The sequence below is a fragment of the Taudactylus pleione genome, unplaced genomic scaffold, assembly GCF_031769625.1.
Source record: "Taudactylus pleione unplaced genomic scaffold, aTauple2 ptg000760l, whole genome shotgun sequence".
Classification (NCBI taxonomy): domain Eukaryota; kingdom Metazoa; phylum Chordata; class Amphibia; order Anura; family Myobatrachidae; genus Taudactylus; species Taudactylus pleione.
Window position 1 is genome coordinate 2847298 of NW_028285162.1, and position 24223 is coordinate 2871520.

The following is a 24223-nucleotide window of genomic DNA, read 5'->3' on the forward strand; positions in this document are numbered from 1 at the left end:
GTGTGCTGTTCGTAGTTGACTAAGAGCTTAATGTATGTGTGTGTGTATGTGTATGTGTGTATATATATATATATATATATATATATATTTATATATATATAAATAAAATAATTTTGCATTGTATGTGACTTGTGTATATCTGCTGTGTTATACTGTTTTTTTTTTTATTCCTGAATGACTCAGCTATAACTATCACTGCTGTCTCTCCTCATAGGTGTGTGGGTTATTTTTGGTGTGAAACACTGTCACATTGTATATTACTCTGCATAACATTAGGGATATTATGTCTAAAGAAAGTGAAAAACAGGAGGCGAAAGCTCCTGTTCTGTTTTTATGTATGGCCTGTCAGGTGGGCTTGTTCCCTCAGGACTTCATACAGAATGGACTATGTGTTCACTGTTTCAAGGATTCACCACATCATTCAACTCTACCAGCTCCTGGGCAGGAACCCCCTTGGGCTTCCTTTTCCCAGATCATAGTGGTAAACTGGTTATCTGCTCCTATGCCAGCCCCTACTATGGGGTACCCTCAGCAGCTACAACCTACTACGTTTATGCCTCCTATGCAGCCGTCCTGGATGGATGTGTCCATTCAGGTCAGAGTATGGCTTCAACTCCTGCTGCATTTCAGCAAATGCTGCAAGCAGCTAGGCCGGTACAGCCTAAAAACATTAGGCGGTCGGCTTCCTCCTATCACTCCGTCCAGCATGCAGACTCTGATGCATCTTCTGATATCAAGGGTCTCTCTCAAGAGAGGAGGACCATTTTCCAACAGCAGATGTTCCCTCCTTGATTAGGGAGGTCAAAGCTATGTTAAACAGATAGTGAGAAGCCAGAGCTTAGGAAGGCTCTGGTGTTAAACGCCAGAAGGTTGTGAAGGCTGAGTTTCCCAAATCTGAGAGGTCTCCTGTCCATAAACATCCTCGAACTGCGTGCAGTGGTCCAAGCACTCGTTCAGGCACAGGATATACTGAAGGGCAAGCCTGTCCAGCTACAGTCCGACAACGCCACCACAGTAGCCTACCTCAACCATCAGCGAGGCACGTGAAGTCGGGCTGCCATGGCGGAAGTGTCAAACATTCTGGTCTGGGCAGAATGTCATCTTCCAGCAATCTCGGCAGTATTCATACCAGAAGTCCTCAATTGGGAAGCAAACTTCCTAAGTCGGCAGGATATACACGATGGGGAGTGGGCTCTTCATCCACAGGTATTTTAGAGCCTAGTCGATAGATGGGGACTTCCAGAGGTAGACCTCATGACCTCTGGCTACAACCACAGGGACCCAGGTACGGGTCCAGAACCAGGGATCCCGCTGCCGAATTTGTGGACACTCTAGCAGTAAAGTGGAACTTCAAGCTAGCGTATCTGTTTCCTCCATTTTCCCTTCTCCCAAGGGTCATCAGCAAATTTAAGCAGGAGGGCAGATTACTGCTGGCCCCAGCTTGGCCCAGACGCCATTGGTTCACCGACCTTCAGAGTCTCTCCATAGACACTCCACGGCCTCTTCCTCTAAGGCTGGAACTGTTAACACAGGGTTCCTACCTGTATCCGGACCTTCCCCATCTGACTTTGACTGCGTGGCTCTTGAATCTTCCATCTTAAGAGCCAAGGGTTTTACCAGTTCTGTACTTCAGACGATGCTTAGGGCGCGGAAACCTTCCTCTCCCCGCATTTATTACAGAATTTGGCACTCGTATTTTCAGTGGTGTAAACATAGACAATATGATCCTGAAGTTTTTAGGGTCTCTCGAGTGCTTGCTTCTCTTCAGGCTGGGTTAGATCGGGGTCTCCGCCTGGCCACCCTGAAAGTTCTGGCATCTGCACTTTGTTTGGTTTCAGCAAAGGATCGCCCTACTGCCTGATGTTAGGACATTTTTTCAGGGTCTTCTGAGGGTTCAGCCTCCCTTTGTCCCTCCGGTAGCTCCGTGGGAACTGTCTTTGGTTCTCAGGGCTCTACAGGCTCCCCATTCGAACCCCTGAAATCAGTAGACCTTTGGTGATTGACAGCAAAGACAGTTTTTCTTCTTGCTAGCTCCACTGCCCATAGGGTCTCTGATTTGGCAGCCCTTTCTTGTCGCTCTCACTTTTTGATTTTTCATCAGGATAGAGCTGTTCTTCTTACCAGGGCGGGTTACCTTCCTAAGGTAGTATCCTGCATTCATGTAAATGAAGAAATTGTGGTTCCAACCTTACAGTCTTCAGGCCTCTCTGTACGTGAAGCTTCTCTGGATGTTGTACGCGCCCTACGTATTTACGTGGATCGCACCAACTACATTAGGAAATCGGATTCTCGTTTTGTGTATGACTGTCATAAGCGAGGCTGGCCAGCTAACAAACAAATTCTGGCTAGGTGGCTTCGTATGACAAATTCTCAAGCGTACACACAAGCTGATCTCTCTGTCCCAAACACAGTGACAGCACATTCTACTTGATCACAAGATATAGCCCAGGCACTGTAGAGTTAATATGTACTAAACAGATTCAATGTGGTTGTGTGGGGTAGTCAATCCCACTGAATAAGAAAATACATAGAAGATAAAACAACCACAGATTCTGTTAGCATAAATAAGGATCACTCAAACCAGTAGCAACAATGTGTATAATAAAAATCAATTGTATATTTATTAGGACAAAGCAACCAATGCTTTACAGATCAATTGAAGCAATAAAAACACACATAAATAATGAAGTAAATGAAATACATATAAATAATTAATTCATGAAATATATATAAAAAAAAAAAAATGTGTAAATGAAAAGTCCCAGACTAGTAAATAGACATTTGATAAAACCCTCTAAGAAACTCCTCCATAGACAGATGTAAATATTTCAAATGGTGTTACTTAGTTCATCATTCGGTGATGAAGTTAAAGTGTAATAAATATGGTATTGATATTACCTTCCGTGCAGGCTGATCAGACCCAGATCTTTGTGCTTGATCACAGTGTGGATGGTGGTTGCCGAGACAAAGGATGGCTGGCTTCCCGGTCTCAACCCAGCTGACGATGGAAATGCGGAGGGGAGTGGGCCACACCATTTGAAATATTTACATCTGTATATGGAGGAGTTTCTTAGAGGGTTTTATCAAATGTCTATTTATTTACTAGTCCGGGACTTTTCATTTACACACTTTCTTTTTTTTTTATATATATATATATATATATATATATATTTCATGAATTAATTATTTATATGTATTTTATTTATTTCATTATTTATACGTGTTTTTATTGCTTCAATTGATCTGTAAAGCATTGGTTGCTTTGTCCTAATAAATATACAATTGATTTTTATTATACACATTGTTGCTACTGGTTTGAGTGATCCTTATTTATGCTAACAGAATCTGTGGTTGCTTTACATTCTACTTGATCCATGGGATCATCATTGGCGTTTTGTCGTGGTACTCTACTGAACAATTGTGCAAGGCAGCCATGTGGTCTTGCATCCACGCTTTTGTAAAAGTTTACGTATTTGATACATTTGCCTCTCGGGATGCTTCCTGTGGGCGTCAGATTCTCCTTCCCCACCTTAAGGGAACTGCTTTGGGACATGGGTTATGGTATAACATGCCTTTTTGTTAACTTTTTCTTCGAGGTCCATAGGGTCCACAGGACACCCACCCTAACGCACCCGGTGTTATTGGGTAATCTTTTCTTTTGGTATTTCTATGATTCCCTCTTCTTAGAGAGAGTGTTTCTGAGGTACAATTGTCCTTCTTTCTAATCTTTTCCTTCTCCTGCCTTGGACTTGGTAACAAACTAAATACCTATAGCCAGCGGCAGGGTATATATGGAGGCGGACCCAGTGCATCCTGGGAGCTAAAGCTTTTAACTGTTTGGTGCCTGGATCACTCCAACCACATACCCTAAGGTAACTTCCGTGGACCCTATGGACCTCAAAGAAAGAGTTAACAAAAGTATGTTATACCATAACACTTAATTTTTTTTGTATGTATACAAGCATCTACAATTAGTGCAAGGAAAGTGTGTTTTATATATTATAATCAAGGCTGCCAAGAGCCGCGTCGGGCCCAGGTGAAGGGGGCATGGCCTAATCGCGGTAGGGTCACGCCCCCTTAAGAGTAAAAATAGGAAAAAATTACTGTTGCCCCCCCAGCCCAGCATCTCCCTTTGCAGCCCAGCACACAGCAGCGTGTGCTGGGCTGCTCAGCTGACACGGAAGAGCGGTGTCGGACCCAGGCCCCTCCAGCAAGCCCGGGCCCGGGTAATTAGTACCCGCTCCCCCCCCTCTTGGGTGCCCCTGAGTATAATACACACACGCAGTCGCAAAGAGATATATATGTAACAGTGGTTATAATGTCCACAAAGCAGCGACGGCTGAACCCAAATTTTTGTTGGCAGTGTAGAGGAGATGATGGTATAAATGAGGAAGGGAGAAGCAAATAAGGGAAGAAAGCCCTTCATCGTGAGAGCTCCCAATCTAAAGCTTATCTTTTGTTAATTCGCATGTATGTTCAGATAATCCGCTCATGCATGTGTGAAAATGCAGAGTAATGATACCCTACAGGTGGAACTAGGGAGGGAACAGGTATTATCATGTCGGCCTAGTTTAGTTAGGGTGTGTTAAGCAAATATACAGAAATGTGCCTGTTGGGAAGTGTATCTTTTTCACCTGATATAAAGAGGTGCAAATATGCACTGATCATTGGCGTATTTCTAATGGGTGCAGGGTGTGCAGTGTACACGGGCCCCTGCATCCGGGGGGAGCCAACCCTCACATTCTGCACTCGTGTTTAATACTTACCTATCCTGAGTCCCGGTTCGGCTTTGTAGCAGCACAAATCACCAGGAAAATGGTGCAGTGGAAATTTTCCCAGAGATTTGTGCATGCACAGTAGAAAAGCTAACAGGGATATGGTGCGTGCACTGTGTTCCCAGAGATGTTCGCATGCACAGTAGACAGTCTGTATTTATACATTGCATTGGAGAGAGGAGGAGATCCTGCACAGAGTCTGCACACGGGCCTCCTCCTCTCCCCTGGCACTGATGATGACCTGTCGGAATATACTGTAGCTAACTGTGCTACCTGTAGAAAAGGCATACACATCGCACATATCCTATGGAAAAGTCACACTTTTTTATTTCAGTAATTTACATCCATTTCACTTATCAGCCCAATAAGTATTTTGTTCTTTCTAATTTTGTTTGTCATTTGACTTCACGATTCTTCATACATCTTGGTAAAACTTTTTAACAGAACTTTCTTGTTTTACATATATTTCTATTGTATTATGTACACTATCTGGGATTTGACTTGCTTTTTGTTCCCTATGTTTTGTAGCATGAATTCCCTGTCTTCAGTTGTACGCCTAATTCTAACACTAGTAGTTGTGATTTTGCACAATATGCACAGTATATCTAAGAAGACTCTGATGGAATATCAGAAATACCTGAAGTAAGGCAATTTTTATAATCTAACCTGAATCCACTGTATTACTTTTATGATGCTCTTTTTGTAAAGCAACCATCGCTTAGCAGGTATCATTTCTATAATACTAATTATGGCCTATTTTTATTAGCTGGTGGTATATAGAGGGAGCAATCCATTTAACATGTAGTAATCATTTAGATCATAATTTCTATTTAGCTATATTTTTCTTATCTTACAATTTACATTTTAAGTCGCATTCTAAATTGTTACTATCTGTTACCAACTCTCACAGGTTTTTGAAATCCATTCTTCAATATGCAGAAAATATTTCAACGTGCACAAACGCAGAAAAAAACAGATGGGATGAAGCCATTCAGCTGACCTGTAGAATCATGATAAAGATCAGAATGTTTATTGAGAAATTTAACTTGGAATAAAGGTTAATCAACAATGTGTCATCATATAAATAATGCTTTTGTATGTTTCAATTCTGTAAATAAGAAAGTACTTTTAAATGAAGATGTAAACCCTGCGTGTGCCGGGTTAACCCCAGCTCCACCTGTTCCTAGTGCAGACCGTAGTTCTTCTCCTACCGCAGTGGTCTGTCCCATTTAGTCACTGCAGTTGCAGCCTTGATGGGTGTGTGTCCACAACATATGTCAGAGGCAGGACAAAACTTTACAATTAATGTGTAATATGTAACACTTTTTCAGAGTAAACCCGCAAAAATATTGGATTATCAAAAACTGGAAAATGTAACTACATGGCAAAGACTAGGAGGCAAAACAAGAGAAAACTGTATGAATGAAGTGAGCAAAAAAAGAGAATTCAGAAATAATCTATCAATAGTATAAAATAAAGTCCCTGGTAAGCATCTGTCTGTCTGTTCGGGCTAATCTCGAGAACCACTGGACGGATTTTGGTGCCGTTTTCACTGTTCAATAGAGCATTTGTCAAAGAAGGTTTAGGTGGATGCTCATTTCCTTTTTGTCATACATTCATGTTTCAGTGACTTGGACGCTTTAACAAACATCTGCATATGGTGGATCCAAGTTACTTAACTCTTCCATCACTAAGCGATATTTTTTGGGGTTGACTGTCAATCATGTTTTAAGGATGTAGTCCAACACTGCTTGTATGTACGTAAGTGAGACTGCCAATCAGGACTATAGATGATTACATCATCAAGATAAGCAGCATACTGTTCTGCATACTGAGGCCTATCCATCATCCTCTGAAAGGTGGCGGGTGCCCCATGTAATCCAAATGGCAACATCTTATATTGGAACAGACCCTCCTGTGCAGGAAAAACTGTAATTTCTTTTGCCTTGTTTGTCAATGGCACTTTCCAGTACCATGGGGTCGTCAGCATATCTTCAGATTAGCCTGCATGTACGGCAGATCTGAAGATACGATGGACGACCTGTGGGAGCGTGCAATAGTGCGTATACATTTGACGATTTGAACGATTTGTCATTATGATCCGTCAGAAATTGGCAAATCGTTCAAAATATCTTCTAGTGTGTACCCAGCTTTAGACACACTATTCATTTATCGAAATCATTGCATGAGTACAATGGGAATTGACCACTCACTATGTGATTCTCCAATTATATCGAATTCCAACATTTTTTATTTTCTTTAGACATCAATTCCTGTTAGGCTTCTGGTATTCTATAGGGCAGTGTTTCCCAAACTCAATCCTCAGGAAGCACGAACAGTGCATGGTTTCCTAGTTGGTGTACAGGTGTATTCATTATTGGCTGACACATTTTGAAAGATCCACTAGTGGAGCTAATTATTTCACTTGTGATTCTGTGAGGAGACCTGGACAACATGCACCGTTAGTGCTCCCTGAGGAATGAGTTTGAGAAACACTGTTATTGGTATTTAGATTAACTTTAATGCTGGGTTCAGTGCCAATGTCATGTTTAGTAACTTGTTTTGCCAGGTACGTCAGAAAATAAATTTCTATTTCTTACAAGAAATCTTTAGCCTCATGCTGTTGAACAGTTGAGAGGGTTTTGGCTATTGTTACTTCAGGACCAAAGTTGCAGCGGTTATCAGAGAGACCAGGGTGGTTGACTGCTACTGTATCTTTCCAAGATTTTATAAGATTTAAATGGTAGATCTGTTCTGGCTTTCTTTTGCCAGGCTGGTACACCTTATAATTAATCTGACCCACTTTTTCTATGATTTCAAATGGTCCTTGCCAGTTGGCCAATAATTTACTCTCTAATGTGGGAACCAAAATAAGAACTCTGTACCTAGGAGCAAAGGTGATTGGGCATCATTAATGTGTACACCCTTTATTGTGCCTGTTCCAAGTGCTCTCTCACTATCAGTACCACTGCAGCTATTCTTTGCTGCATCTGCATTCCTCCCATGCCATCAAATAATCCCAATCTTTCCCATCTTTATTCACCACTTTCTATAGAATATTTTTTTAAGTTTTGATAAACCTCCCTCCTAAACAATCAGTCTGGGGGTGAAACACGGAGGTCCTTAGCTGAGTAGCTGAGTAACCTTAAACAACTCTTTTGTAATTCTTGACATAAATGGGGTACCCTGATCAGTTAGGCTTTCCTTAGGTATTCCCACACTGCTAAGAACATGTACTAGTTCCCTAGCAATTTTACTTGTTGACATATTGCACAATGTTATCGCTTCCAGGTATTTGGTAGTGTAATCTGTTGCCACCAAAATATACTGATGATCCCGAGCCGACTTTAGTAGATATTCAAGTAATCCATAGCTATTCTCTCAAACAGGACCTCAATAATGGACAAGCAGACTTCTATAATGTGGCCAGGGCGCATGGTACCAGCACTCGGGCCAGGATGCATAGTAGGCAGATACATCTTTATGCACCACTGACCAGAAAAACAGCTGCAAAATTATCTCAGAGGTTTCCTTTAGCCCTAGATGTCCTGCAGTTATGCAACCATGAGTCAGGTCCTACACATTTTCTATCTCCTTAGTCATGCTCGAAAAAGAGAACACTTAAGAAATGGACAACATTTCCACTGCCACTATCAGTCACATTATCAGTGGACCACACTGTGCTTCTATGTAACATAATATGAGTATCCTTGTGTATACAGGTTTTCTCTGACATTTTGAGGGGTTAAACAAATCCACTTTTACAAGAGTAACCAGGCTACCACAATCTTAACAGCCTCTACCCTTTTACCTTCTACAGTGATTATATTTGACCCAGCCTGTCGGTCTGCAGTGCAGGCTACTTGAGCAAAGAAAGAAACTCTGCATTTTCATTAGCAGTATCACAATGCATAGGTTCAGAGCTTAGTGGACAATTAGCAATGACATGGCACAAGCCATCACATCTAAAACAGCTGATCATATTTTTATCAAATCTTTTATGAAGAAGAAACCTTCCTGGCATAGCTGGCCAATCTCCAGGTTCCAAACCTACAGTCTCTGGATTTTTAAAGTTCATTCCACCGACCACCCCCCTGGAACAGTCTTGGTAGAATTCCATGGAGATCACTGTTGGCATTGGGGTATACTCAACATTTCCTCGGCTACCACATAACTCTCCACCATTTCCAACAGCTGGTCTGCTGTTCTGTGGTATTCGTAGCTTGCCCACTTGCATAGATTTGCAGGCAGTGACTATGTTTCGGTCCATAATGACCCTTTCCATGATCTGTGGCCCTGTTAGAGTTTCTAGCTGTAACCATTTCTTGGTGAGATGGCTGAGGTTGTGCTTTTGAGAATGAGGAGGTTTATCCCCAGCGATGAACTTGTACTCGAATAGACATCGTGACACCCAAACAAGTCACAATATTCAGTTTTTAATTCATCAGTAATTGGCATCAATAAGTCTCAAGTCAAGGTATGCTTTTTGCGGTTCCCCTGACAGGAAGGTTGCTAAGATGCCTCTCCACTGACTTTTAGGTCAACTTTCTCTCTCAGCAGTTCATTTGAAGGTTGTTAAATAGGCTTTAACATCATTACATTTTGTCATATATTGCAGAAAATGACTGGCCTGTATGAAGCTGGAGCTTGTTGGGACATCCGTGGAAGCATTTCGAGACAGTACTACCATATGCTGTACCACCTCTTTTAAGGCCTCACAGTCTTGGTGTTCTTGCTGCCGAGCTTTTACAATGGTCTATTGCAGCACCTTGGTTGCTTTCTGCTGAGCCCCAGTAGTTTCCTGCTGAGCCAATGTAGCCAGCAATTGGATACATTGGGAAGAAAGAAAGCTCTTTTTCCTGGGTCACTCTTAAAAAAAAAATATTAAAACTTACTGGATTTACAAAACAGACTAGACGGAAAAAAAACACAGATTACCTATTTAAATAAAAAGGCACTAAATATGTAAACCCAAAGTGACCAGATTACTAGTAATCTGTTGATATGACGGCACAGAGCACTGTACTATGAGGGAATGTACATCTGATGAGGTTATAGTACAAACCGTAATAAATAGGGACAATAATACATCCGTTACTGATTGATCAAAGCCAAGACATCCCATACACAGGCATAATGATAACTGAGGACAATAGTATCTCTGTTGCTCAATGTGACAACAAATACACCCTGCACATAAAATAATTGTAGTTATATCGAGGGAGAAAAAAAAATATTCAAATGTGTTGCTGGTCCCACATGTAGTGAATGGAAAGAAAATCTCAACAATAAAGTTTACATATTAGTCATCCGAACGCCACAAAATGTGAACATTACATCATTAATACCCCTTTCACATCACAAACCCGGCTCTGACCGGGGATTTTGAACACTGATCCACCCCTGCTGCGACCCAGATTAGACCCCTTTCACACTGCACCTTCGACCCTGGTTATTCCTGGGTTGGCCCTGTTCACCCTGAACCCAGGTCAGCCCTGTAAAACCCTATGAATGTCATTAAAAATTGACTTTTTTATGCTCACAAAGATCACAAAAGGGAGGGGTGGAGACTGCTCACAACATTGCAGGAATAATGGCTGATGTGTTATCACTGTGTAGCCCTGAGTTCATGAGTGTTTGTGTTTTACTGCTGTTTGATTCAGCCAGTGAGAGCAAGATGCAGCTTCTGACAGCATAGTGTACAGTTCACTTCTTCATCACTCCAATTAACCATCACTGTAATGACAGTAGTGGTATTAACCCTTTTCAGACTTCGCGATTCCACCAAGACATTTCAGCAATGGTGCAAAGATATCAGGGTAGGTGAATCACTACTGTTGGACAGTGACAAGAGATGCCCCAGAAGAGGAGTACAAGCGACAAGCAAAGAGAAAGCACCCCCATGAATAGGCCACTATATTAGATAGTACTTTCGTATGTTGTATGTTTGTTTCGTTTTGTGTTCTTATTTGTGATTGATTGAATTAAAACAACTGTTATTTATTTTCTATCAAGAAAATATCACATTATTTTAAAATAGCTTTTCATTATGACTATATTACTAATGTACATACAGTATAGTGCAAGTAGTGTAGCTCAAAAAATAGAGCTAGTAAAAACATTCTGAAATCATTTTAGTTTTTCTTGACCTCAAATTAGTAATGTGACTATTTTTAGAAAGGAAGCAAATGAAAAGTATTATTTTGTTGTACAGTGTAATTAGTGAGTTTTTGTATAGCGCCAGTGGGTGGGGTATACCAAACTAAAAGTGTTATAGTCAAGACAACTAAAACAATCTTAGGAGGCACCCCCCAAAAGCAACGGGGTGTCAGTTCAATCCGATGGATAATAACTTATAACTTATAATAGAATAAAATAATAAAGTGTAATCAGATCAGAGCACACTAAAGTACCACAAGGTAAATGAAAGTGCTTATGTGCTAGTAGTGCAAAAAATTCATACGTGATTTAAAACATCATATATAATTAAAAGTTTGCTTTGGGCCTCATAATTCATAAAATATACATTGAGCACATATATATAAAATGGCATACATTTATACCTCTGATCTGATTACACTGTCCATATATATAGGCAATATGAAGGCAAATGGCATTACTGACTTGGGTGTTCTGTGTGGTGTAGGAGGGGTCCACCAACACAGGGGACCAGGCCTGGGAAGTCACTGGTGGCTAAGAAGCCTGGTTCAGACCTACAGGAGGTAGGGAGAACCCTAAAAACGCCAAAGACACTGTATGTTACCTGTAAGGAAGCATGCCAGTCTGAGAGGCTGTGGCTGACAAAGCCAGAATGTGGGTAAGCTGGAGCCTGTTAGAATACCTGACAGAGACAGGACTGGGACTTTGACGCTGAGAGACTGAGTTTGCAGATTAGCTGCACAATTATAGTTAGGGGTGAAGAAGTGAGCACCATTTCTATTTATTCACCTAAAAGCTGTGTTGGATTCTGATTAAGCACCTTAGACACTGCACAGATTCATATATATATATATAAAGGGGTGTGTTTTGGTTTTAGATCTGGATTGGTTTTGCCAAAACTACCCTTCCGTGGTTTGTGTTTTGGATCTGTATCTATTTGGAAAAAAGCATAAAAAACAGCTGAATCACAGAATTGTTTTTTGTTTTTTTCCTACGCTACTATTAACCTCAATAACATTAATTTCCACTCATTTCCAGTCTATTCTGAACACCTCACACCTCACAATATAGTTTTTAGGCCAAAAGGTTGCACCGTGGTAGCTGGATGACTATGCTAAGCGGCACAAGTGGGCGGCACAAACACGTGGCCCATCTAGGAGTGACACTGCAGTGGCAGACAGGATGGCAGTTTGAAAAACTAGGCCACAACAGTACATAATGCAAAGAAAAAAAAGAGGTGCAAGATGGAATTGTCCTTGGGCCCTCCCACCCAGCCTTATGTTGCATAAACAGGACATACACACTTTAACAAACCAATCATTTCAACGCCAGGGTCTGCCACATGACTGTGGCTGAAATGATTGGTTCTTTTGGGCCCCCACAAAACAAGCTGGCAATTAATCTGTCCCTGCACAAACTGGCTCTACGGAGGCAAGATGTCGTCCTCATCCACTGATTCCTCACCATCTTCAGTGTTGTGTACATCCTCATCCTCACAGAGTATTAATTTGTCCCCGCTGGAATCCACCACCACAGGTCCCTCTGTATTTTCTGGAGGCTGTTCTCCCTGGAAGAATTGATAATTCATTTTGATGAACATCATCTCCACATTTTGTGGAAGCAACCTCCTACTCCTTTCGCTGACAGGGTTCCCGGCTGCACTAAACACTCTTTCGGAGTACACACTGGAGGGGGGGGCAACTGAAGTAAAATAGAGCCAGTTTGTACAGGGGCCTCCATATTGCCTCTTTTTCATGCCAGTACAGGTACAGACTGTCTGACATGACTACTTGGATGCTGTCACCGATGTAATTCTCCACCATTCTGTCAATGGTGACAGTATCATATGCAGTGACAGTAGACATGTCAGAAATTGTTGGCAGGTCCTTCAGTCCAGACCAGATGTCCAACCTTGTTCCTGTCTGCCCTGCATCACCGCCAGCGGGTTGCTTAGGATACCTAAGTTGTTTCCTGGCAGCCCCAGTTGCTGGAGAAAGTGAAGAAGGAGCTGTTGACGTGTCACGTTCCGCTTCAGCTGACAGTGTTTTCACCAGCAGGTCTTTGCAACTCTGCAGGCTTGTGTCCGCCGGAAAGAGAGACACCACGTAGGCTTTAAACCTAGGATCGAGCACAGTGACCAAAATGTAGTGGTCTGATTTCAACAGATTGACCACCCTCGAATCCTGGCAAAGCGAATGAAGGGCTTCATCCACAAGTCCCACATGCCGAGCTCCTCCTTCACTTTCTCCAGCTGCTTCTGCAAAAGCCTGATGAAGGGAATGACTTCACGTGTGGCAAGTTCGAAGAGCTGGAGAACCTTGCACAACACGGAAATCATTCTCCACTGCGCTTGAGTCAGGTGCATACCCCTTCCTTTGCCTATGTAATAGGTGGATGTATAGGCTTGAATGGCCTTTTGCTGCTCTTCCATCCTCTGAAGCATATAGAGGGTTGAGTTCTACCACGTCACAACCTCTTGCTTCAGGTGATGGCAGGGCAGGTTCAAGAGTGTTTGCTGGTGCTCCAGTCTTCGGCACGCAGTCGCTGAATGGCGAAAGTGTGCAGAAAAATTTTGGGTCACCCAAAGAGTCTCCTGCATGCCCTTGTCATTTTTCAGAAAATTCTGCACCACCAAATTTATTGTGTAAGCAAAACATGGGACGTGCTGGAATTTGCCCAGATGTAATGCCCGCACAATATTGTTTCTAGATGCTAGATGGTGTTGCTAGATATCACAAATCCCCAGGAAAGTCTAAGTGGGGTAAGCCATTGGGCAATGATTTCCCTCAGTTTCTCTAAGAGGTTGTCGGCAGTGTGCCTCTTATGGATGACAACAGCAGCACAACTCCCACACTCCCTCTTCCCTGTCCACAGCCGGAGTGAAAAATGGCACCGACGCGGGGACCTTTTATAGAATCCAAAACCTGCAAGAATCCAACAGCGGGATGATGAAGTTTTGCCTCGATTTCAGATCCAAGTCAGGCAGGAAAACTCAAACCTGACTCGTATGCGGCTCGGATCGGGGGTGCATGCCAGGTTTTTCCTTTCAAATGTTGTGTCAAAAACCATTTGACATCTAATGAGAGGGACTATAGCATGCCCAGTTATATCTAAAGGAAAATGGATCGGCATCTGCTGTTACCCACAGTATGTCTCCAAGGGGACACCACTACGAGTTAATAAGAGTACAGATGAAATGAGTGAAAAGAAACTATCTAATGAGCCCACTATATATCAAAATAGGTAAAGAAAGTGTTTGCCAATAACTGTAATATTTGTAGGTAGGTGAAATATACAAGTACAATTTTAATCATAAAGTAACCATAACCATAGTGTCCTGATTTATAAGCAAAATCCACATAAAGTCAGGGTAATGTAATTAAATACCAGATATCTCACTATTGGTCAAAGAAAGTGTAGTAAAGTCATACTTGCCTCATCTCCATGATGGCTGGGAGAGGAGGCAACCCGGCCAAATGGAAAAGTGGGCAAGTCTACCACACCCCCCCTCCCGCAGTCGCCCACTGACAGAGCCCAAGTGGGCAATCTGGGGAGGGGGGAAATGATGCAATTCACGCAGCTAGTGTTCCCGCTAGGCTGTTTTAGTGGGACACCACGCCCTGCCCGATTTTAAAGGGCCAAAAGGCGCCCTGCCCTTTTAGTGGTGCCCCTCTAAAACAGCCTGCCCTGTGCCATCCCCACATGTGGGCTGCAGTGTTCCCCGGGTGGGAAAAGTTGAGGTTACCGATTGCCGCCAGGTGAATAAATGCTGTGCGCATAACATCTATTCACAGTGAGGGGGGGAGCTCGGGGGGAGGCCAGCACCTCCGTAATTGTCGGGCACGATCACAAGTGTGATAAATTGGGGGTGTGCCTCCTCCTCTGTTGACCACGTCCCTTTTATCAGGGAAACGCTTGTATAGGATGCCCTACCCGCCCCTTAAGCCGCATACACAGTACACGATTTTTATGGATGATAACAATATCGTTCAACAATATATCGTTCATACTGTTCAGTGTGTATGCAGTGAATGGCCAACGCTGCGCGCTCCCGCGGGTCGTTAACAATGTCTTTTTTCATCCATACATGTAGGCCAATCTGACGATATCGTCATGAATTGCCTGTTCAGAGATGTGGCAGGATGACTTCACTGAAAGATATCTCTAAAGATATCTTTCAGTGTGTACACCCGATATAATTTGTCCTGCACTATAGAAAGTTCAAGAGAAATCTTTCATCAATATCGTTCATACAGCACATTGTCTAGTGTGTATGAGCCTTAAGTGCCCTGTCCCCAGGCTGGCTGGATCAGTATGTAGCCCTGCCTTCCTGCTATACAATGCCTATATTCTTGGCTCAGTATAGTGGGTGCGGAGCCATGATTATGCGATCATGCCCCCTCCATAGCCCATCTTTCCGGATACCATGCCATCTCTGTACCGACCTTGTTGCCCCCTCCTGGGCTTCTACTGTTGGTCATGTGTGTCATGGACAGTGAAAGACCAATGAGAGTGCTGGAACCCTAATCCGGAGCATAGAGTGCTTCTGCTGTCGGTTTTGCTAATGCACAAGTCAGCCTGGCCATGCAGCTTTGTCACCGATGAGAGAGCACCAAAGGTAGTAAAGAGAAGACGGTACCTTGGTGTACCCCTTATGGTAACTCAGGACACTGGATGGGAGCCCTGCCTGCTGAGTGCAGGAGAAAGCCTGATGCGTGTTTCACCTTGGACTGGCTTGATCACAGTGTCAATGCCTGTTTGTGATTAATGAGGAAAGGGAGTTGTTTCCCAGTGCTCACCAACTGACCAACTTTTTTTTTTGTTTGTTTCAAAATATGGACACAGTGGCGCTAAAAGAAAGTAAATATATTTAAGGGAATCAATAAAATGCTACATAGGTTCCAGCAATGGGGAGGTATATCTCCTTAACATAAACATCAGAAAAACTTCCTAATACCGGTATTAAAACAACACAAATTCAGACTTTGGGGAATTGCAGGACAGGGAATTGCCCCCCCAACAAGGTCAAGCCTTTCCTGAGGCCCCAATAGGTCCACAGGGAAGGCTGCACCTTGTTGGGGGGGCACAGGGCGTAGAAAGCTGGACCTTGGTGGGGAGTACAGCCACTGCTCTTGATTGGCTGGCATTTCTGCTCTTGCTCTTGGCTATCCCCAAATTTGAAATGCCGCCGCTGTCTCTCCATGCCTGGCTCGCTGCCGATTCACAATCTGCAACCAGCTCGCAGGCCTGGAGCCAACCCATACTGCTGCCATTCAAATCCTGATGCTCCGTGCTGACAAACTGCTACCAGAACACCGTTCCTGATGACGATTTTTCAAAACAGCTTCAGGAACGGCATTTACATTAGGGCATTTGAGTGGGCCACTCGGGGGGCACCCACACTTGGCGACATCCAAAGGCAGAGTGGCTGGAGGACTTATAACACTATATGGAGACTATGGAAAAGGGACCCTAGACACCCTGAATATAAATAATGGGAGGTGCTATCTGTTGAGACTATTGTTGCAGACACAAAAGGAAAAATTACAAGTGCACAATTCCAACATTACTGATTACATAGAATACATTTTGCAATAAATAGAGGTTTTAGCATAATCATGGCTAAGGTTATGGGCCTACCCACCAGGCCCAGGTAACCTCTTTGGGTAGCTCCCAAACATACTGGGTGCCAGAGTTCAGCCGGGGATCGGCCATCCTTTACCGTCCCGCCGGCTTCCTCTGACTTCCCGGGCAGTCGGGCGGCTGGCGCGGCGACGTGGGAGGAGCTGAGCTTTCACCCTGTAGCTGTGGTGTCAGGCGACCCGGTGAGTGGGGATCGCAGTTTCCGTCATGGGCGCCGCCATGACACTTTCCCTATGTCAGTACTTCCTTCCCTGAGTGGCCCGGCTGGTCAGCTGATGCTGTGGGCCTATCAGCAGACTTCCAGGGGTATATATCCGGCTCCTGTGCTCCAGGTAGTTGCCTGAACAATCATTTTCGCCGCTAGTGTAACTAGAGGAGTCTCGTTCCAGGTTCCCGTGCTTCCAGTGTGTTTCTTCCAGAGCTTCTGAGCTATCTCTCCACAGTGCCTTTACTATCAACAGCCTGTGTGGCAGCTAACATCCATCTCTCCACAGTGCCTTTACTAATCAACAGCCTGTGTGCAAATTTAACCTCCATCTCTCCACAGTGCCTTTACTAATCAACAGCCTGTGTGCAAGTTAACCCTTCATCTCATCACAGTGCTTTTACCATCACAGCCTGTGTGCAAGTTAACCCTTCATCTCACCGCAGTGCTTTTACCATCACAGCCTGTTTGCAAGTTAACCCTTCATCTCACTTCAGTACTTTTACCATCACAGCCTGTGTGCAAGTTAACCCTTCATCTCATCACAGAGCTTTTACCATCACAGCCTGTTTGCAAGTTAACCCTTCATCTCATCGCAGTGGTTTCACCATCACAGCCCGTGTGCAGGTTAACCCTTCATCTCATTGCACCCTAGTGCATGATCTCCGGCCGGCAATCCGGTATATACTTCATGGGATATCCAGCTGTTACCTCAGCCTACCAAGAAATCTCCACACCTCTCTAGCCAGCACCTTAAGTGCCTTTCTCCAGCCAGGAGTTCTATCCCACTCCCCACGTGCCTATTCCAGGCATTACGGGTGTTTTGATTCTCTTTTCCCTGCAGGCCTTGGTCACCAAGTCAAAGGACCGCGACCTGTTTACAGGGAGCCGCACAAGCCCATATCCCGCTTGGAGGGGTCACTGGCGAACACCTCCTTGTGAGTTAGACTCCGCACCATTGACTAGGTCTAGCCAACAACCAAGACTTGTGGATGCGGAGATCATACGTCCAGGCCCCTCGCCTTCGCCTCCTCCCACAGCCTCAGACCTCGGCTTTCAAAAACCCGCCTTCCAGCGTGACACTGGGGTTAAAATCCTGAGCGCAGGACACCCCCAAACCAGCCCAGCTGAGCCACCCCAGGGCATCACTCTAGTGAGAAAAGTGAAGTGTAAAAGAGTGTTAGATAGATATGAGCAGTTACTGCATATATTAGAAATGAGGTGAAAATAGAGGTGTGAAAATGTTACATATATAATAAACAAAGGTGCTAAAAAGTGCAAAAAAGGAAAAATGTGTTATAATGCGTTGCCCTGAAGCAGCCCAACGAAAGCAATCCAGGGGACCCACGCCCCAAAAATCAACCCATAGCTGCACTATATAAATTTATAGGACTTGCCTAAATTGTGCCTTTTTTCAAAAGTGAAGTCAAACATGCCAGAATCTCTGCTTAAAACCAATGGGGGACAGGTGGGGAGTTGTGCTAGTTTAGGTTGAAGGAGTCTCATGCCTTCAGATGGAAAAGTTGCCCTCAACTGCACACCCTCAATATAGATAATGGGAGGTGCTACCTGTTGAGTCTAATGTTGCACAAATCCAACATTACTGACTACATATAATACATTTTGCAATAAAATTTTGCAATAAATAGAGGTTTTAGCCAGAGTGGCTGGAGGACTTAACCATAACCAGTGGCAGATTATGCCTAGGGGCAGCGAAGCTGCAGCCCCCCAGCAAAATCCACCACCTCAGTGTGGTCAGTGCAGTCCATGACTGCAATGGCTACACTGTGGCTGGCAGTGGTTTCCTATTGGAAGTGCCACCTGCCAGTCACATATACAACAGGCAGCCCTAGGGACTGCCAATCCGGGCTGCCATTAGTAGAGAGCGGCTTCGAGGAGGTAGCCGCTGCTCTGCCTTTCCGCCAGCCCTATCCGGTTCCTTGGGGGTGCAAACAATGCAGCCCACTGGAAGCCAGTGGCATACGCATGCACGGCTCCTTGCCGCTAGTGCGCATGTGGCGGTCCCAGCGCCTGACAGATCGACCCGGCTAGGAGGAGAAGACAGGACTGCAGGAGCTGGTGAGTGACCCTGTCGTTTTCAGCGGTGGCAGCCCTGCTTATAACACTATCTGGAGACTGCTGACACACTGTTTAATTGTGGCTGACCCCTACCAAGGGACCAACCACCTTCTTATTTGGGCCCATTACCATCATATTCAGGGTGAATGTAACCCCGTTTTCTTTATGTGGCGGGATGCCCAGAAGTTACTTGCCCCAGGTTCCTTATAAATGTTAATCAGGCCCTGTATAACCCTGTATACTTTTAATTTATGTTTATGGGCTAACCTAAATGTCACCAAACAGGATTCATAGACTGTTTCCCAAAGTCCCTAAATGAAAGCAAATTGACCACACATGAACAATCTTCTAACATAGGGTACGTTTCTTAAATCCTCAATGTGGCCTATAACTACTGTAGGTTTGCTATATCATCTCTTTAATTTGGGACACGTGAATTACACAAGTTCTGTGGCTGAATAAAACCAGGTGAAATGGAGACTTGACGGCAGCCAGCCACAGAATCTGTGTAATTCATATGTGTCCTGCATTAAAGGAATCATATGGCAAGCCTACATATAATAAATAAAGGGATATAACAGAAAAATGCCTGTATTTATTTTAGACTAGATTCTGTGATTATAGTAAAAAATATAAATGGCAATCAGTGGGAATATTTTGTATATAAACTGCATTGTGTAATTATGTTACATTTTATATCTATCATCTATTTATCTAAGTGGGGGCTCTGTAGGAATAATACTTATGTTTCATTAATTATGGTCCTTTTTCCAATATCAAAATAATAAATTGATTCAATTTTGAAGTGCTATGTATGTAATGCGTATAGATTTTGATGTCCCACAAAGGGTCAATGCATTTAGGTGTGAATCTGGCTGAAGCCCACTTTTCTCATCCCTTGCCAAAATATACAAAAGAAAAATGAGATAATGTGCACATTAATTAACTAAATTTAGGTGCCTCATCTCCTGTGTGTGCTTCAGTCTATCTCATTGTTATAACAACCATTTATCTTTCTCAAGATTGAAACTCTAAAATGGCTGCCATACTCCACCCCTGCAGTACTTGTTGCTAAGCAACTAAACACAGAAGTCATCTGCAGTCACCTGTAACCTCCCAGTGTTTGTGGTAGCCCATGAAAACTGGTGTTGACTGTGCCAAAGATGCTGGAACAAAATTCTCCAAAGCCAAAAGACTTGGATCCAAAGATGGTTAAACATTGCTTCAGCATGTTTGAAATAGATGCGGTGAGTAAAGTCACATTTCAGAGTTGTCCTAACTAAATATAAATGAGAGATCTATTACAACAAATATACATTCTGCCATTCACAATCATGCACATGTCTCTGCACAAATTTGGACATAGATTATAAAGATAAAACAGTTGCAGTTATACTCACAACACCATAAAACACATGGAGAATAATAATAAAATACATGTACAATATCATTAGACAGCATGCAGATGGTTTTAGAGCCAGTCAATGAGTATATACAAGCAAATTAGAACCTCATTAAAAAAAATAAAAAAAATGTATATATATATATATATATATATATATATATATATATATTAAATGAAAATCAAAAATATTTAATTAGGGAATAATATATTTTACTTACCTTCTGTTATTGTTAATACAAGGTTTGTATTCATGGTTGCTGTGCATGTCTGACTGGACTAGTGGTAATGTTGTTGTCGAGTTGTGGTCATCACCATGCAGGGGAACATATGAAAGAAACTGATAAATCATAAGCACCCTTTATTGTTTTACAAATATCCACGTTGCTTTGCCTTGTACAGCACTCATGATGCAGTAAATGCTGTATAAATACCTTTAGGTCCCCTAAAATAATGACCTGCCAGATGATACCGTAAAAGTAGGAATATAGCATGTGAAGTGCATTGTGCAGGAAAGTGATAACATTATTTTTCTATTGAATGCACAGTACTACTTCTGTACTTGTTCTTTATGTTGGATCTAATGCTGAATAAGGCCAGGAACACACTAAAGCTGGCCACACACTAGACCAACTTACATCCAACCAGCCGACTTGTTCATTGGTTGGAATGAAAATCTGGTAACATATGGGAGTAAATGATGATCAGCAATTTTCTCCTAAATATCAGAAAACAGATGAAAATGGTCGTTCAGACAAGTTTGTTAAATATTTGATCCAAACTATTTGTTCAAACAACAGTTTTGGTCCATTTTCCAGCGTTTGGGAGCAAATTGCTGATTGTATTCCTTACCAGATTTTCATTCCAACCAATCAACAAGTTGGCTAGTTGGATGTAAGTTGGTCTAGTGTGTGGCCAGCTTTAGACGACCGACAATTGTGCCGATGTCCAGGGTATGTTTGCTAGTACACACTACAGCAATTAATGAACGACTCATCAACGCCCAGCCCAAACCCCTGGATCCAGAAACATGAAAATTGTGGAGAATATTCCTTCCATGACATAGGTACCCACTAAGAAGGGATTTTTCTAAATTTAACTCCTAAGGGGGTGAAAAGGGCTAAAATGTTTCCACCCCCTGTGCAATGTTCTACCTGACTGTTTCCTATCCTGCCCGGTTGCAGGATAGGAAACATAAAGTTGTAGTAAATGGACTGGTAAATGGACTGGTAAATGGTGTATTCATGGGAGGGAAAGGCTACGGAGTACCCCAGGGATCTGTACTTGGGCCAGTGTTTTTTAATATCTATGTTGGTGATATTGCAAATGGTATTGAAGGAAAGTATGCCTTTTTGTAGATGTCACAAAAGTATGCAACAGGGGATACACACCAGGAGAGGTTAAACAAATGACTGAGGATCTGGGTAGACTAGAGGAATTGGCAAGAACATGGCAACTACAGTTTAATGTCAAAAAATGCAAAATTATGCACTTGGGTCTCAATAACCTAAAGGCTAAATATAGGATCAAGGACCCTATAATAGTAGCAGGAAAAAAAAAGTGATAATGCCACTGTATAGGTCATTGGTATGGACTCATCTAGAATACTGTGTTTAGTTCTGGAGGCCATATATCCAGAAGGATATAAATATATTAGAGACGGTACAAAGAAGGGCAACTGAAATGGTGCATGGCCTACAGCACAGAACTTACCCGGAAAGACTAAAAGATCTTATGTATAGTTTGGAGCAGAGAAGGGAAGGGGGGACATGATAGAAACTTTCAAATACATCAAGGGTTTTAACAAGGTACAGGAGGGAGACAGTCTTCAAAGGAAGAGAAGTACAAGAACACGAGGACATGCACTGAAAGTGGAGGGATGTAGGCTCAGAGGAAATTTGAGGAAAGACTACTTCACAGAAACGGTAGTGGATAAGTGGAATAGTCTCTCATCAGACGTGGTTGAAGCTAAGACGGTTGAGCAATTTAAACACGCTTGGGATAAGAATAAAAATATCCTTAAGAGAGACCTAAGGGGCAAATAGGGTTGAAGTTGCCAAAAGGATAAATGAAAAGGGGCAGACTAGATGGGCCAAGTGGTTCTTATCTGCCGTTAAATTCTACGTCTATTTTTCTATGTCTCATTATTTCTGCAGCAGAGTTCAAAATTCAAACACTGATTGTTATCCCAAGTGCTTCCACTTTGCAGTTGGTGTGGCTCCCCTATTTGAATAGTGAGGAAAGGGAAAGTATTGTTATAGAGGTGAGGGAGGGAATTGTGTTACACAGGTATGGGAGGGGAATGTATTACTACACAAGTATGGGAAAGGAATGTTTTACTACACAGGTGAGTGTCAAATGTGTTACTACGGGGTGAGGGAAGGGAATGTGTTACTACAGAGGTGAGCGGGGTAAGGGAGGGGAATAAGGTACTAAAGGTGTGATTATTACAATAAGCCGTGGAGTGCCGCCATATTTTCTAGTTAATTTTATGCCTCTGGGGTAAAGGAGCGTGGTAGTATCCATTTAAATAAAAACATTTTTACGCTTTTTTTTAATATGAATGAATTAAAGGTGAGTTATAAGATGTATGTAAACCATTTTTACTCTACTTAAGGATTTCTTTGTAAATCACATTGGTGGTTCTCTCCTCAGGTGCTAGGATCATCAGGCTGCTGGGTGAGCTTACTCTGGAGCAGGCCACATTAAACTGCCCATGTTAGAAGCAGTCCTCCCTTAAGTCAATTCCTGCCACCTTTAGCAACTGCCCCTGAGACTTTTTGATGGTCATTGTAAAGCAAAGCTTGAGGGGGAACTGCAGCCTCTTGAAATTGATGGTATGAGTGGTATGCATGGTATAAACACCAACTCCTCCCATTCACAGTCGGTGAACACTGGCCTCGATGACGTTCTTGTGGAGGGCCTTTACTTGCAGCCTGGTGCCATTGCAGAATTTGGGTCGGGTTTAGGTTCTGCAGCAACATCACTGGAACACCCACTTTGAGTTAGAAGCTTTTGGGCTGGGAGGTCAGGAGGGTTGAGGGTGCATGGGGTAGTGGACCTGTACTGCATTTCTGCTCCTTTGAACGACTGAAGTGGAGTGTCATTGATAACTGTAGCTGTGTCACTCTTGGGGTCAGAATGGCACGCACACAGCTAGTCCATGGCCTTTTTTTTATATCAGGGTATATACTGGCTGCGAGAGGCCTGCTAGACCACACTTCTGTGCCTAGGTCTGCAGGAATGGTCACTTTTCCCTCGGACTCGGGATACTCTCTATCCCCTATTTGGAGTAAGAGTTCTGAGAATTGCCCAGCGGAGACATTGACCGTCAAGTGGGCCCTCATGTTCTTCCTGAGAGAGAGTTACTAGATGATGGGCCACAGATACAACGCCTTAATGCACATCTTAATTTCATCAGCTCGAGTTCCCCTAAGTTCTACTGGCAGAGTCTGCCGGAAGACTCCAGCTACCAGCATGATGACACCTCCCATCACTCTATCGTTACCCGTGATGTCTTTGTGGGTTATGCTTAGTGCCTCAAAACCCCTATTGTGCACCATGGTACTCTCATCCCAGACAGTGAGCTTACAGTCCTGCAGCACTTGGGTCATTTCGCTTTGTCACTCAATCAAACATTTTACCAGTAACTAGGATGTTTAACACCCAGGGCAAGGACATAAAAAGCGCCCCCCCTTAATTACCCCACAGGTCTAGTGCCTGACAACCTGGTGATCTAGGTAGGTTTTTAATTGTAGCCTACCTGTCCTTAGCCGCAGTATTCTGCAGCTGACCCATCTTGGCCCATGCACTACTGTCAGAGCTCTTCTGTCTTGAGCCCGGCATCTTCTGCCTCTTCCAGGGCCGCCGGAGCTCTTCCCGCGACGTCTGCCTCCGCCGCATGCCACCGCCGAACCGACTTCACTGCCCAATGGTGTCAGATGCTACGGGCGGAGCCAG

General features: G+C 43.3%; 1 protein-coding gene across 3 annotated transcripts in view; it reads left to right on the plus strand.

Moving 5' to 3' along the window:
- Window positions 1-7298, plus strand: part of ERMARD (ER membrane associated RNA degradation) — a 155853-nt gene extending 148555 nt beyond the window's left edge. For all 3 annotated transcript variants that reach the window (XM_088457402.1, XM_088457403.1, XM_088457404.1), the window contains 2 exons: window positions 5304-5417; window positions 5686-7298. In XM_088457402.1, the coding sequence (XP_088313528.1) occupies window positions 5304-5417; window positions 5686-5830 (259 nt within the window). In that variant the 3' untranslated portion in view covers window positions 5831-7298. The remainder of the gene's footprint in view (window positions 1-5303; window positions 5418-5685) is intronic.
- The last annotated feature ends 16925 nt before the right edge of the window (window positions 7299-24223 follow it).